General features: G+C 33.1%; 1 protein-coding gene and 1 pseudogene across 1 annotated transcript; one reads left to right on the top strand and one right to left on the bottom strand.

Annotated features, from left to right (window-relative positions):
• Positions 1-1,329: 1,329 nt before the first annotated feature.
• Positions 1,330-13,399, bottom strand: LOC143054440 (fatty acid hydroxylase domain-containing protein 2-like). The gene is made up of 6 exons (XM_076227454.1): positions 13,282-13,399; positions 7,860-7,963; positions 6,824-6,945; positions 6,140-6,345; positions 3,100-3,372; positions 1,330-1,686 (listed from the first exon to the last, which is right to left on the bottom strand). The coding sequence occupies exons 1-6, from the start codon at positions 13,329-13,331 to the stop codon at positions 1,548-1,550; spliced, it is 894 nt and encodes a 297-aa protein (XP_076083569.1). The 5' UTR covers positions 13,332-13,399; the 3' UTR covers positions 1,330-1,547.
• LOC143054284 (zinc finger MYM-type protein 2-like) lies at positions 9,112-10,760 on the top strand (annotated as a pseudogene).
• Positions 13,400-15,093: the final 1,694 nt, after the last annotated feature.

Raw genomic sequence — 15,093 nt, 5'->3', positions numbered from 1 at the left:
CGATAGTTGATTCAGCCCAAAATTAATGTATGTTGTCTCTTTCGGCATTATAAATACTGACTTGATATTCGTTGAATAGTAATTGTATTGTCGCCTCGTAGACGATCTTTCTATGATTTTTTTTTTATCTGTAATCATGGTCTTTTACTTTTGATAAACACTTTTCTAGATATTTTTTTTTAAAACACAGATGAAAGATGAAGTTGATAGCCCCAGGAGTGATGAAAACCAGGGAGCATTCATGAATGATGAGTAGAATGATACCAAAAGAGATGGATACCATGGAGCTCTCATGAAAGATGCAGATCATTATCGCAAGTGAGAGAGAAAATGTTACGGAGTAACCTCAAACGAGATGAAAACACGAAAACTCGCATACCAAAACGTTTTCATAAAGTATGACTAGAATGAACTCAAAAGAGATGAATACCAGGGAGCTTTTATAAAAGATGAAAGGAATAATCTTAAAGGAGAGGAATACTATAGAAATGAACAATGATGAATATCAGCGAACTCGCATGACAGATGCAGAGAATGAATTTAAAAGAGATGAATATCAGGAAGATAATAACCATGAAGCTGTTATGAAAGATGTAGAGGATAAACTCGGAGGCGATTAAAACCAGGGCGTTCTAATGAAAGATGAAAGGAATAACCTCAAAGGAGAGGAATACTAGGGACATGGATACCAGGGAACAATCGTAACAGATGTAGATAATGCCTTCAAAGGAGATGAATACCATGAAGCTCTCATGAAAGATGATTGAAATAACCTCAAAGGAGATGAAAACCAGGGAGCGTTCAAGAAAAGGGTAGAAAATAACCTCAAGAGAAATAAACATTAGGCTTACATGGAAGATGTAAAGGATAACCTCAAAGGATAATAATACTAAGGAGCTCTCATAAAAGATGCAGAAAATTACATCAAAGGAGATCAAAACCAGGAAGATCTCATTAAAGATGAAAAGAATGAACTCAAATGAGATGAAAATCAGGGAGCTATCATAAAAGATGTAATGAATGGGATCAAAGGAGATGAAGAGGTTGAACTGGAAGGGGGTGCATACAAGGAAAATTTTATGAAATATAAAGGCACATATACATTGATACCAACTGCTACCGCGACAATTTCTCGGTTTACAGTAAATAAAATGATTAGCTAATATACAAATACAAAGGTAATCCAATATGTCTTACAACATCTGTGATACTATACAATGTTTTTAATTATAAATAATCATACAACGAGTATATAGACACAATCAAGTCCGCACTAGTTGTAGTCACTCAATGATATTTGGAATTAGGTGATGTCTCCAGATTTTTAATATTTGGAATTAGGTGTTGTCTCCAGATACAGTTTAGTATTTTATGGCTGATCTGGATATATTTGAGACATCGGTGTCAGACTTAGTGATATCTTGTCTCTGTTGTATGCTTTGCTGGCCCTGAAAATGTTGTCTGTTCCACGGAGACGCAATAGTTGTAACCACTAAATGATTTTAGGAATGAGTTATTGTCTCCAGATACAGTTTAGTATTTTATGGTTAATCTGGATATTGTTGAGACGTCGGTATCAGACTTAGTGATATCTTGTCTCTTTTGTATGCTTTGCTGGCCCTGAAAATGTTGTCTGTTCCATGAAGACGATCAAGAATACCGAGGACACCAAAACAGTTAATAAACCTAAAACATATTTTTATATCAATAGCTACATGTATATTATACAGTATATGTACTAGAACACATCTGCGAAATTGCGAGCATTTAGAGCTTGATTGAAAGTATGATGAATTTTGTAAATATATTTTAGCATTTGAGAGTTTCAGGAAAAGTATCAAAAGTCATAGGTAGTTGATCATACATGTACTATAAATAAAGTGTATCTGCCACTCACTATCAATTTCAAGTCTACCGTACACGGCGTTCACTGATATACTATATAAAGATTCTCGATATTATATATCAGTTGCCACCGTGCATACCAAACCCGGAACTGATAGCAAACAGAAAATACACCACATCTATAGTATACGTGTAAGCATTCCCATATTATACAAAAAAATGCAAAAATAATTTTCCTGTCCCCAAGTACTTCTGAAAATTATGTGTAATTCAACAGTCCTAAACATAAGTGTTGTCTATGACTTAAAAGTCCGTCCCATGACGGATACAAAACTAGACGCCTTTATATACGTTTTCCTTACAAAATAACCCAAACTGAACAATCATAAGCGGGGTAAAAAATGAGACTATGCATGGTGCCGATAGGACACATAGGCATGATGATTCATTTAGTGTAGAAGGAAGAGAAGCGACACACAAAATGAAGTCTTCTCGTTTAATAAAATAAATACGTATGGTTTGTTTTTTAATGTTTGCGCAAAATTAATGAGCTTCCTCTGTTCATCGACTCACATTTGTTTCTAATATGTGAATTATTAAATAACAATGTTGGTGCATACCAAGGAAAACATGTAACTTTTAATGAATACAAGCATTCCCCTCAATTTACTCTTTATTTATATTTCAAAATGTTAGTGGAATTGGAAAATAAACGAATGTTTGCTATCACATTACTTTCTTGAATAGTTAAACAGAAAATGTAAACAATACTTGGCAATCATCCACATCTTCGGATTTCTATTCTGTATTTTCCTCGTCATAGCTAGAATTTCCAGATTTTTATTATTATCGAAACTTACATGACTGTATAAGAAATACTTGCTTTTATATATACATGATTGTTTAATAAAAAAAAAAATAGTATAACGCTATACACAGTTGTGCGTTAAAATGTGAGATTATTTACTTGTACCAAGACGTCATCTAAAACCTATAATTCCAATAACTAAAGACAACACTGTTGAACGGAAGAATAAATCATGTAGACACAACATGGGATAGATAGTCTGCGCAACGCAATCCCACCTAAAATTGGGGTTAGTCCGGAAGTTTCTGAACGGTAAGCATTTTCTACTACACATTTGGTAACTGATCTATATTGAAAAAAACTAAGTTTAAAGTTACTTATTATATTGCTTGTCCTTATACATGTTAATTCTAAAGTAGCAAGCACAACATTAACATTAAACTTACATTTGATGGTGAAAATCGTGGGCTTCTTGTGATGGCAGAAAAGGGAAATGATAACCACAATGAGATATAGTTGTGGACACAAGTGTAATAAAATACCACATCCATGTTGTAGATAAGTGTGACCCCATTATTATTGGCCCTAAAATTACAGGCATCAAATTGACGAGACAGTGCTCTAAAGGATGAGCATATATACATATAATGCCTATAGGAGCTGTCCATTCATGGTGTATCTTATGAATGTACTTATAAACGATCGGATGGTGCATCAGCCTGTAAAAAAATATTAGAGATTAGTTTACAGATGTGAAAATGTTATAAAAACACAGGGCATATACAAATTAAAGGCTATAAATGAGTTCTCAACAGAACCAGAAAATGCCACACTCTAAGATGAGTTTCCGCTGAGTTTAACCATTATGTATAGAAAAATGAACTATATACTAAAACCCGAAACAAACAATCGAACCAAAATTTAAAAAAACGCACAGAAGACTATGTTCTTGACCAAAAATGCAACAGGGTTAAACATGTTTTGTGAGATCTCAACCTTCCCCCTAACCTCTTGCCAAGCAACTGGGGATTCATTTAGTGTAGAAGGGAAGAGAAGCGATAAACAATACACAGTTTTAAAGACACCATGATGTTATATTAGGTAACAGACGAAACTGACGGAAGTGACACTAATTAATATAAATTAAACAAAAGAATACTAGCAGCTCTATGCCTCAATTAAATTGACAGAAAACGTATGCCTGCCATAAAGTAGACGAGAAGAACAAATCCCGTATCATGCCAATGACAGGTTTAAATATAAACTGTTTATTTTAAAGAGAATTGAACACACAAGTCCCTACAATTGAGCAATTTGATATGTATTTTGTATAGGTTTAGTTGGAAAATGAGTCTGAAATATTAAAGTAATATAAATCAAGATCAATCGAGAGTTAGTAAAAACCATAGGGGTGATGCCAAAGGCCAGATCTCTGATGTTTTTTACTCATGCACCCTCTATGGTTCGTCACAAGTATGACATATAAAATAAAGTCTGAGTTATTATCGACTTACATTTTAAGTTGATCCATTAGTCTGAAACCTTATGCAGTGTATAGTCTGCAATAGTGCATCAATTGCATTAATCATGTTAATGTACTGTCTGTGTGATTGCCTTTATTTGCAATGTATGTGTTGTCTCCAACGGTAAATGTTTCGTGTATTCTTTGTTATAGAAAACTTTGTTTCATTTTAGACTTTAACATTTGTTCAATTCATACGCTTTGAAAACTTTTTTGTACAAGTGGTTTTTGTATTTGACGACTTAGACAATACCATAGAGCTTTACATATGTATCAATTGTTAGAAGCCATAATACTGAATAAGACTCGTCAACATATTGTCACGCGTCATTTTTCACTGATCATGCTGATGGAACAGGGTATGTTGGCTATTTTAAAACACTTGATGGCGTAAAACAAGTTTTAGTGGGGATCGTGTTGCTTAGTCTTTAGTTTTCTACATTGTTGTTTGTGAATTGAATTGTGTTTTTTTAGTTTTAGTTTTGTAACATAGTGCTATAAATTACTCTCGACTTCTGAGTGTGACTGCCCCTAAGCTTGGTACATATGTAGGACTCAAATCTATGGTGGGTTCCAAATCTATGGCAGATTCCTAATCTATGGTAAATGTGACGTCATGCCATCCCAAATCTATGGCAGATTTTTTACAATCCTAATCTATGGCAAGTTTTGTAGTTTCCTAATTTATGGCAGATTTTTATTGTTTCAAAATCTATGGCAATTTTTTGCAAATGGAAAACAATTAATGCAGTACATTTTCGACCAATGCCTTGTCTTAAGAAAGAGGAAATATACGACAACGGGAACATGTCTATAAACATTTGTGAAATAAACATTCCAAAATGGTCAACCAAAAACAGTCATAAATTATAAATTCATAAACCTTAATACAGACTTCAAGATGAAATTATGTGTTCTGTAAAAAATAAACATTGTTTTTTAATCTGTGCATGGTATCTGTTTAATCCATTCATTAAACCAACTAATAAGTCGTTTAACAAACAAGAAGAACGCTTTTTGTATAAAAAAAAATAATAAAAAGTAACAAATAAAAATAAAGTACAGTTTGAATTTTGAAATAATATTTATTTCAGCGATATCGTTAATTCATCTTTTTTATTTGATGTGGATTTAAATCAAATTTGTATCCGGTAATTTGATCTTTCACATAATAAACTTTGCCAGCCGTGGACCGTAGAATACTACCAGAACTCCTTTTAAAAATATGCGATACTAAAAATAGCGGTGCCCTTATTCATATAAAAAAGAAGATGTGGTATGATTGCCAATGAGACAACTGTCCACAACGCAGGCATTGACCGGTACAGCACATCTTGTCCCTCTTCGGAAAAGTAGGTCATATTTTTCTTTAAACCACCGGCAAATTTTTGTCAGGAAAATAATATTTATTTCAGCGATATCGTTATTTCATCTTTTTTATTTGATGTGGATTTAAATCAAATTTGTATCCGGTAATTTGATCTTTCAATTTATAAACCTTTCCAGCCGTAAACCGTAGACGACTACTACCAAAATCATTTTCAAAAATATGTGATACTGAAAATAGCGGTGACCTAATCACGGGCATTGACCGGTACAACACATCTTGTCCCTCTTTGGAATAGTAGGTCACAAAAAACAGCATCTTCCTTTAAACCAGCAGCAAATTTTTGTCAGGAAAATAACTTCATCTTGAATGGTGTTCAAGTCTATGGGTTCCACCATCGTTAGCGGCGGCGAAGATGTAATATGGCGTTATTCAATTGTGACGTTATATGTTACTCTCTGCAGATCTGCCATAGATTTAGAGAAAACAAAAATCTGCCATAGATTTGAGTTGTTTGGCGTTTGTAACGTCACGTTTGGGATGGCATGACGTCACATTTACCATAGATTAGGAATCTGCCATAGATTTGGAACCCGCCATAGATTTGAGTCCTACATATATATTAGCCTAATTATACCTGTGAGAATAGTAGAATCCAAATTCTTCAACTAAACTAAACATTATTAATTCTACCACCACACGGGTAAAAGTAGGTAGATCACCACTAAAAGCACATCCACGCAATTTCATCGTGTAAATCCCTAACAATGTCATTGGAAATGCAACAACAAATCCATTAAATAGAACAAGTTTCACAGCCTTCTTTAACTTCTTTCTATCAACCTGTAAAACATTTTCGAATATTTATAAATCTGTATAATTCGACAGGACTAGCTATAATATGACAGGATTTAAAACTATAAAGTCAAAGCTTAAAAGAAACAAAAATATGTGTAAAATACTAGAATAAAACTAAGGTATGGCAACTAGAAGACAGTTGTATTGTATTTTAAGCTCCGGCTTCAATTGTTGCTTTGATAGTCGCAAATTAAGTTAAATGGCGAAGCGTCATTCCCATAGGGATGTTTGTGAAGGTTCGTTATCCAGTATATTTTTCAACGTCCTTTTTTTTAGGTTATTACTAAAAAAAGAGAAGGTCGATTTGCGAGTTTCAAAAATGTCCTCTTCGGTGCTTGTAGAAATAATAAAACTAACAAGGGTATTATACTTCTTAATATTGTTAATTTTTATGGAAAAGACAATTAATAAATATCACCTATTTGTTGTACACAATTCTAATATATAAAAAAATAATACTTACAGGTACATTTTTGTCCATTTGAACTTTATACTTCATCAGAAAACCTGGTTTTCCAGTTGTGTCTAGTACAAGAAATATAGCATTAGCACCCCATATTACACAATTAGTAAATAAAATTGATCCTGTAAATAATAAAAAAAAAACACACAATTAGTACAATTTGTCACCCAGCTCTTGTGTTGTCACTTTTGTACACTAGCCCCTCCCTGTTGTACTTCAGATTTGCAGCAATCAGGAGAACGCAGTATTTTTACAGATATGACAATTTAGAAATAACCACCCGTTACCATGTAAAACTTCGGAAACCCATTTAGGACTAATAGAAATATAATACAAGTTCAATAACACGAATTGAAGAATTTGTTATCACCGATTAAATTCGTGGTGATTGTGAATTCGTAACCTCCGTGTTTGGTAAACCGTGATTTAGAAGTTTCACACTTTATAAATCGTTATCGTGATTTATAAATTTTATTATTTCGATTTAAATCCGTTATCTTGAATTTCAAAACAAGTATCGAAATATAAAAGAAGGGATGATATACATAGGTTAGCAATCAACTGTCAATAATGATGTTTCATACCTTGCTTTGTGAAGACAAGCATTGAGGCTCATGCATATTTTATTCGCACAAAGCTGTTAAGTAAGAGGTTTGCTGGTAATGCATTAGTATACAACTCGATGTTCTGTTTTACCAGATTGATATATAATCAACGGCTTGTTGTAAAAAAAAACCAAAGAGAATTTATTGGTTAGTATCCCTGGTGTTTATTGTCAGATAAAAGCAGCATGCACGCTCCCTTTCATTTCTGTATTAAAGAGCAAACTAAATGTGGTACCAATCCATGGAAGTTGTGGGTTGTCTTCCATTTCTAAATCATATATTGAGCAGAAGTGGTGGCCTTCGGCAGTTTTCTGCTCTTTGGTCAGGTTGTTGTCTCTTTGCCACAAGCCAATTTCCATTCTCAATTTTAACACTCTTTACCCAGAAATCACTTTCTGAATGACTCTGACTTGGATTTACTTAGACATTACCTATAACTCCAACTGCAAAATCATTCCTTCCAAACAGTTTGTACACACTATCCCATAGGTTCTGCCAGAAATTTCCTGATGCTGCATACAATTGATGCAGGAACCTAAATATATATATATATATATATAGGTGACATATAATAATTTAAACAGTACAGACGTGCATACTTTCCTCCACAAGTAACTCATTATAAATGCAATAAAAATATATCTGTTTAAATATTCATGTTTTATTCTCTATTTGACTCTGTTTTTTATCATTAGTATAATAATAATTAGTAGTAGTATTTTACTATAAATTTTAGTATTAATATTATAATTATTATCATCAGTTTCAGAGTAGCAACAACAACAAACACATGTCAAAATACAAGTAATAATAATAATGATAATAAAAATTGTAGTAAAAATACTACTAATAATTATTATTATAATAAGAATCAAAAACATATTGTAACCAAAAAGGAACATATTTTGAAAGAAAAATATTCACTTTCAGTTAAACATGTCAATTATAGTGTCAGATAACATCTTAATTTACGCTGATTCCAAATCATGGACGTGTTTTATACTCAAAGTAAAGGAGTTCAGACGGAACTAGTACTTTCGGTCTACAGAATTTCACTTTCTGATTTCATATGAATTTACATTGTAACCTCACACTGATTCAAAAATATAACGACATAACTTTATCGTGAAAAACATGCACAAATTACCACTGTTGCTTTGCCTTTCAATACCATATATCGTCAACCCAATGGTACGACCGCCTAAATATATATCATGTGCTCATAGGAAAAGTAAAATAACAAAATTACTGAACTCCGAGGAAAATTCAAAACGGAAATGGCAAAATCAAATGATAAAAAATGCCCCAAATAGGGGAACAACAACAACACGACCCCCACCTTTCTGGGAAACGACTGCAAAGGCCAGCATCTAGAACGTCAAACTTTAACCATGACCTGAATCTCAAGGGCATAAATTAAGGACCACAAATTGTAAGGCTCTATGCCTTTCCTTAATATGGTTGATAATTTATATAACTTACACCAAATTTCAGATATAACAGCGGGTAAAGTCCAATCAAATGTCAACATACCTATTTAACCAATATTTGTTTTTATCTTACCTCCTATACATTTCTATGAATATGATTGGTTAAAAGCGTCCGCGTGCAAACCGTGTATATTCAATATTAGGTTAGTAGGGGGCGGGGCTTATTCCATACACGGTTAGTAGTGGAGTTACGTCCCTTTGTATAGTAAAGATGGCGTCGACGAGAGGTTCGAAACGTTTCGCAACCACAACAAATGAAGAAATTGATGCAAAAAGATTGAATATGAATGCGGAAAATACCTTAAAAGCAAACAGAAAGTGTGCTAATATACTGCGGGACTATCTTCAGGAGAAACAACAAGATGATGAGTTTGAAAAATTTGATTGTGTCCAACTGAATGAGACTGTGTCATTTTTATGTCGACCTACGGAAAGGGGATGGTGAACGATACAAAGCATCGTCACTGGAGTCCATCAGGCATGGCATTAACAGATACCTTAAGGCTCCTCCGCACAGTAAAACGTTTGATATTGTGAAGGATTCTCCATTTAATGACAGTAACGCAAACTTTAAAGCCGTCTTGGCAGAATCGAAACGTTTTGGACTAGGTGACGTTGAACATTTCCCCGTTATTAATGAAGTTGATCGTGAAACACTGTATACATCTATGTATCTTTCATCTACAACTCCAACTGGCCTGGCAAATAAAGTTCAGTTTGACATCAGACTTTATTTTTGCAGAAGAGGAATTGAAAATATGCACAGTATGACCAAATGTACCTTCACAATTAAAACTGACATTAAAACAGGATTAAAATATGTTACTAAGGCAAAAGATGAACTTACTAAAAACCATAGGGAATCGGATAAGGAGCTTGTCTCTGGAGTAATGCCAGAATCACCAGGTGAGTGTATGACAATAAAGGGGGGGGGGTGTTATTAGACAATTGAAAGGATGAGAAAAAAAAGATCATTAGAACATTACACCATACTAATTGTGTATAAAAAATATATGATAAAATTGAGAATGGAAATGGGGAATGTGTCAAAGAGATAACAACCGACCATATAAAAAACAACAGCATTACTAACTTTATATCAAATATACAACATTGGCGATTGCCACACAAACATGAATGACAATCAATGATATTCCTGAAAATATAAAAACTTAAAACAACAAGTACATTTAGTAACTATAAATAGTTATGAAAGGTAGCAATATCATTATCTAATTATAGACTAAGACAGGAATCTGTAATTTATTGTTGTGTTGTTTATTGCTGTAAGTAAAATGCATATCATACATGTATTTCTCATTTGAATAAATTTACATGTGTCATTTCGGAACCTTCTACATGTCTGATATATCAATGTAAATACAAGAAATACATATACCCATTGTTGAAGGCTGTACGCTGTCACTTATAGTTAAACGTTGTTAATGTCTGTGTCATTTTGGTCTCTTGTGGACAGTTGTCTCATTGGCAATCATACCACATCTTCTTTTTTATATATAGTATCTACGTCTTTGTTGTTGATGGTAAACCTGAAAATATCTAAATGATTACTCTATATTTCAGGATCTGTGTATTGTCCTGTTGCCTCATACGAGAACTATATTCGTAGATTACATCCATCAAATGATCGTTTATGGCAGAAACCGTTGGATAGTTTTTCCACAGAGGCTGATGTCTGGTATTGTAATATGCTACTAGGAGAAAAAAAAACTAAGTACATTTATGTCAGAACTCAGTAAGAAGTGTAAGTTGTCTATTGTTTATACCAATCACTCAATACGAGCAACTGGAGCCACAGTTTTATCACAAAACATGTATGGATCTGCGCATATATTGGCAGTCACTGGGCACAAGTCCGTACAGTCACTCACAACGTACCAGCGTGTTGATACTAACGAGAAAATTAAAATGGGTAAAACTATATCTGACAATCTTGTGCAAAGAGCAGTTATTGCTTCCAACCATACATGCAATAGATCCAAAAGTGATGATAGTGGGTCATTTATGGAACAAATACAAGATATTGACATTGGAGATATTTTAGGAGACTTTGATGACAACGGGCCGAAACCCATCCAATACAGACAAACAACCACATGCATGCAGTCGACAAAACCTCAGAGTCAGATCTTCTATGGCAATGTAACTGTTATACACAACCTTACCATCAACAAGTAGTTGTGAGGAAATTATCACACTTGTCATGTTGACATCAACATTTATTTTTCAATTTGTACACAACAAATGTGTTGCATGATGACTTCGACACTATTTGTCGCCTAAATGTATTGAACATTTTGTTTTAATTAATATTGTTATATCAAGGTTATTGATATTAAATTGTTAATGTTGACATTTGTTTTTCTCTTTCAATAAGACCAATGAAAGTAGATTCTTAAAGTTGTAGATTTGAACACTTTGATATAAAGACCTGGTATGATTGTAAATGAGACAACTCTAGTCGAGATTAAACAAATAAAGATAGTCTGTAAGATAAATTCGTTACATAGTGTGCTAGTAACCTAATACGATATATACGGGGTAAGTAAATTCCATATGGGGTTCGAGCTTCGCTCTCATCCCATATGGAATTTACTAACCCCGTATATATCGTATTAGGTCACTAACACACTATGTAACTAATAATGTTATGACATGGTGGATCTTACAGTTGAGTTAAATTATGTTGTTGATATCGTAAACAGTTCGTCAGAAGATGCGATACCAAGCCTAAATCAAATTTCAGAAAATGACCTTGATCTTTGACCTAGCGTGAACATATTACTTATATCAAATACATAAGAGTAATACCTCTTATTTCGAGTCCTCGGATTTCTGCGATCTTTTGAATTTTTGAAATACTAAGACTTTTCTACCTCAAGAATAGATAAACTTAGCTGTATTTGGCAAAACTTTTAGGAATTTTGGTTCTCAATGCTATTCAACTTCGTACTTTATTTGACCTTTTTGACTGTTTTTGGATTCGTGCGTCACTCATGAAACGCACATCTGGCGTAAATACAAAATTTAATTCTGGTTTCTATTGTGAGTTTATTGACATCCTGACAATGTAACAGTATCTTGGAAAAATGAATTTGTCAGTTTCTTCTACAGTTGAGAAAGCATTAGAGATAACATAGAAAAAAGAGTCCAGAGAGATTACTCTATAAGAAAATATATTCGGTAATGCGGTGTCAGTTTAGAAAACGTCAGCACTTCGGTGTTGACATGAATAGCTATTATATGGTCATTTTTATAAATTTCCTGTTACAAAACTTTGAATTTTCGAAAAAACTAAGGATTTCCGTATCCCAAGAATAGATTACCTTAGCCGTATTTGGCACAACTTTTTGAAAATTTGGGTCCTCAATGCTCTTCAACTTTGTACTTGTTTGGCTTTATAACTTTTTTGATCTGAGCGTCACTGATGAGTCTTATGTAGACGAAACGCGCGTTTGGCGTATTATCCTGGTACCTTTGATAACTATTAATGTTTTCTCTATCATAAACTAAATATCTAACCGACATCTTGCTAAACAAAACAAAAAATAACGTTAAGAGTTTTAATTTGCTGTAGCTAAAAGAACAAAATTGAACGACCTATTAATAATTAGAACAATACAAATGAACTCATCACAAAAAGGTCCTGCCATGAGAAAGTTGATAGACCTGATAATACCCATATTGATAACTATCAGATCAAATATGAATCATATACTAGTGTGGCGTGGTCTATTCCATCACAAAGTTGATGGTCAGTTTTTAATCAGTTTAATGATCTTTCATCTTGATTAATGTGACACTTTATACGGCACACGAGTTGCACAGTAGAATTGCAATAACATTTACAAGTTTATCAAAATAATCTAAGACCATTTAGCAATGTTTAATCTAAATTAAGAACAGATGTTTATAGCTCGATCTTGTGAGAAACTTTATGTATTGGTCAGTTGTTTGAAGTAACATGTTTTATAGAGCTGCAATTAAGTAACGTTAAGTTTTGTATTGGAATCTATAATTGTGTACTTTTATACGATTAAACATGTGAACATTATACAGACTTTTTTGTACATACGGTGAGCTTATGGTGAAATATATGCAATAGCTAGTTCCGTATATTAACGGGCAAGAAGGATTAGATCCCGGACACATAGATCCGAAAATAATATATGGGTCCAAAACATAAACAGAATAGAAAGACCCGTTATACTAGAATATCGAAACGAAAAACTAATAATACACAAACAATGACAAATCAAAAGTGAAAGTAATTCAGCAGGAATAAATAGAAAGTCATAAAGATATTAAGTGTGACGATGTTTAATGATATGTATATAATTACCCTTTGCTTCCTTCAATACCGCTAAGAAGTAAACAACTCCAAGCTCCCATTTCTCATTTGTTATAATAAATAAAACTATTTTGAAAATACACGTAATAACACAAACAGTAATATAAACTATATAGCTAGTGCACAATTGTCAAATTACACACCTAGTAGACTGTTAAATAATTTAAATATCTATAGTGTATTAATAGTTTTGTTAACAGATTAACCATTATTCATGACAATTCAACGCGCATCATATATCTCTATTCATCATAACCCTTTAAATCTTTTTGAAATCATTATTCCAATTGTTAGGACACGAATGCTTACTTTATTAAGTTAAACTCAAATACTGTTATCGTTATGTAATTTATGTGCATGATGTATGGTGTTTTTTAATTTATTAAATTTCGAATGGGAAACTCGGACAATTAAAGCAATCAGTCATTCTGACTACCAAACATCAATATCGTTCTTCTTCAGTAAACTAAAAGATGGGCTAAAGATACCGGAGGGACAGTTAAACTCATAGATCGAAAATAAACTGACAACAACATGGTTAAAAAGGAAAAAGACAAACAGAAATATAATAGTACACAACACACAACATATAAAACTAACTACTAAGCAAAACGAACCCCACCCAAAAACAGGGGGTGATCTCATGTGCTACGGAAGGGTAAGTAGATCCTGCGCCACATTAGGCACCCGTCATGTTGCTCATATTATTACAAACCCGGTAAATAGTCGAATTCGGTAGATCACATTCGTGAAAAGGGAATGGGATTGTAGTTACGACATAAGGAACATATCCGATATCATCTGTGAAACGGATATTCCATACCGGTAAATCAACTCAACATATCATCATTTAGAAAAAAAAATGCATAGTACGTGCTTCTATTTAATTTCACATTTATAAGTGTTTCCTGAACAATTCATTCCAACGGACGAATTTTGTCTTATGAAAATGATGATGTACCAATCATGCTAATATGGTTGTTAAATTCCAGGTCACCTATAACTGTGGTATTAATGTTATAGTTTCCTTGCTAGAAATGCTAGTCATAGATAAGAATATAGTTAGTTAAAAGCAAATTCATTCATGTGATGCTTTTTTTTTTAACTTTCTAAACGTACATGGGTCTGTTTATCTCTACATTTAAAGTTTGAAAGGGTATCAAGCCGGGATCAATCTGTTTAAAAAATTATATATATATAACAGTATCTGTTAGATGTGCATGATACGTTTCAATCATTTGCAATATCAACTTCTAAAAGGGATCTAGATATCAAGTTCATGATTGCAGATTTGACTCCAATTCTCATATTTGGTTTAAAACATACTAAAACGTACATCCCAGTTACTTTAAGTCTAAAATAAACAGTTCACAATGCATCTTCGCAAAAATGTTTATCAGAATTTCGTGTGTATTTTAGTCTATACGCCATCTAATTACCTATCGAGATGACCTCCGAAGACTGTCGATGGTCACATAATCAGACATAAACATAAACAAAAAATATAAAAAGATAACAACGTGTGCAATTGGATTTTTCTAGATCTGTTTGGTTTTATGTTATATGTACAAAAAATCAGATTTTTATCGTTGTTCATGTTGTTACCTGTTTAAGAATATATTTTGTGGATCGATTCAGTCAACGAAATGGTTTACCTTTATTACATATAAAATGTTGACATTCTGTTCTTTATACTCATGCATGCTTAACCAATGTTTAGCTAATGGGTTAAATTAATGAGTTCCCATGAATAAGGCTTCAATGAGGTCGAATGGCGATGTTTCTTTGCTTCTTTTGACCAAA

The sequence above is a fragment of the Mytilus galloprovincialis genome, chromosome 12 (assembly GCF_965363235.1).
Source record: "Mytilus galloprovincialis chromosome 12, xbMytGall1.hap1.1, whole genome shotgun sequence".
Classification (NCBI taxonomy): Eukaryota; Metazoa; Mollusca; class Bivalvia; order Mytilida; family Mytilidae; genus Mytilus; species Mytilus galloprovincialis.
The sequence above is the reverse complement of the archived record's forward strand: the minus strand, read 5'-3'. Positions and strand labels throughout refer to the sequence as shown.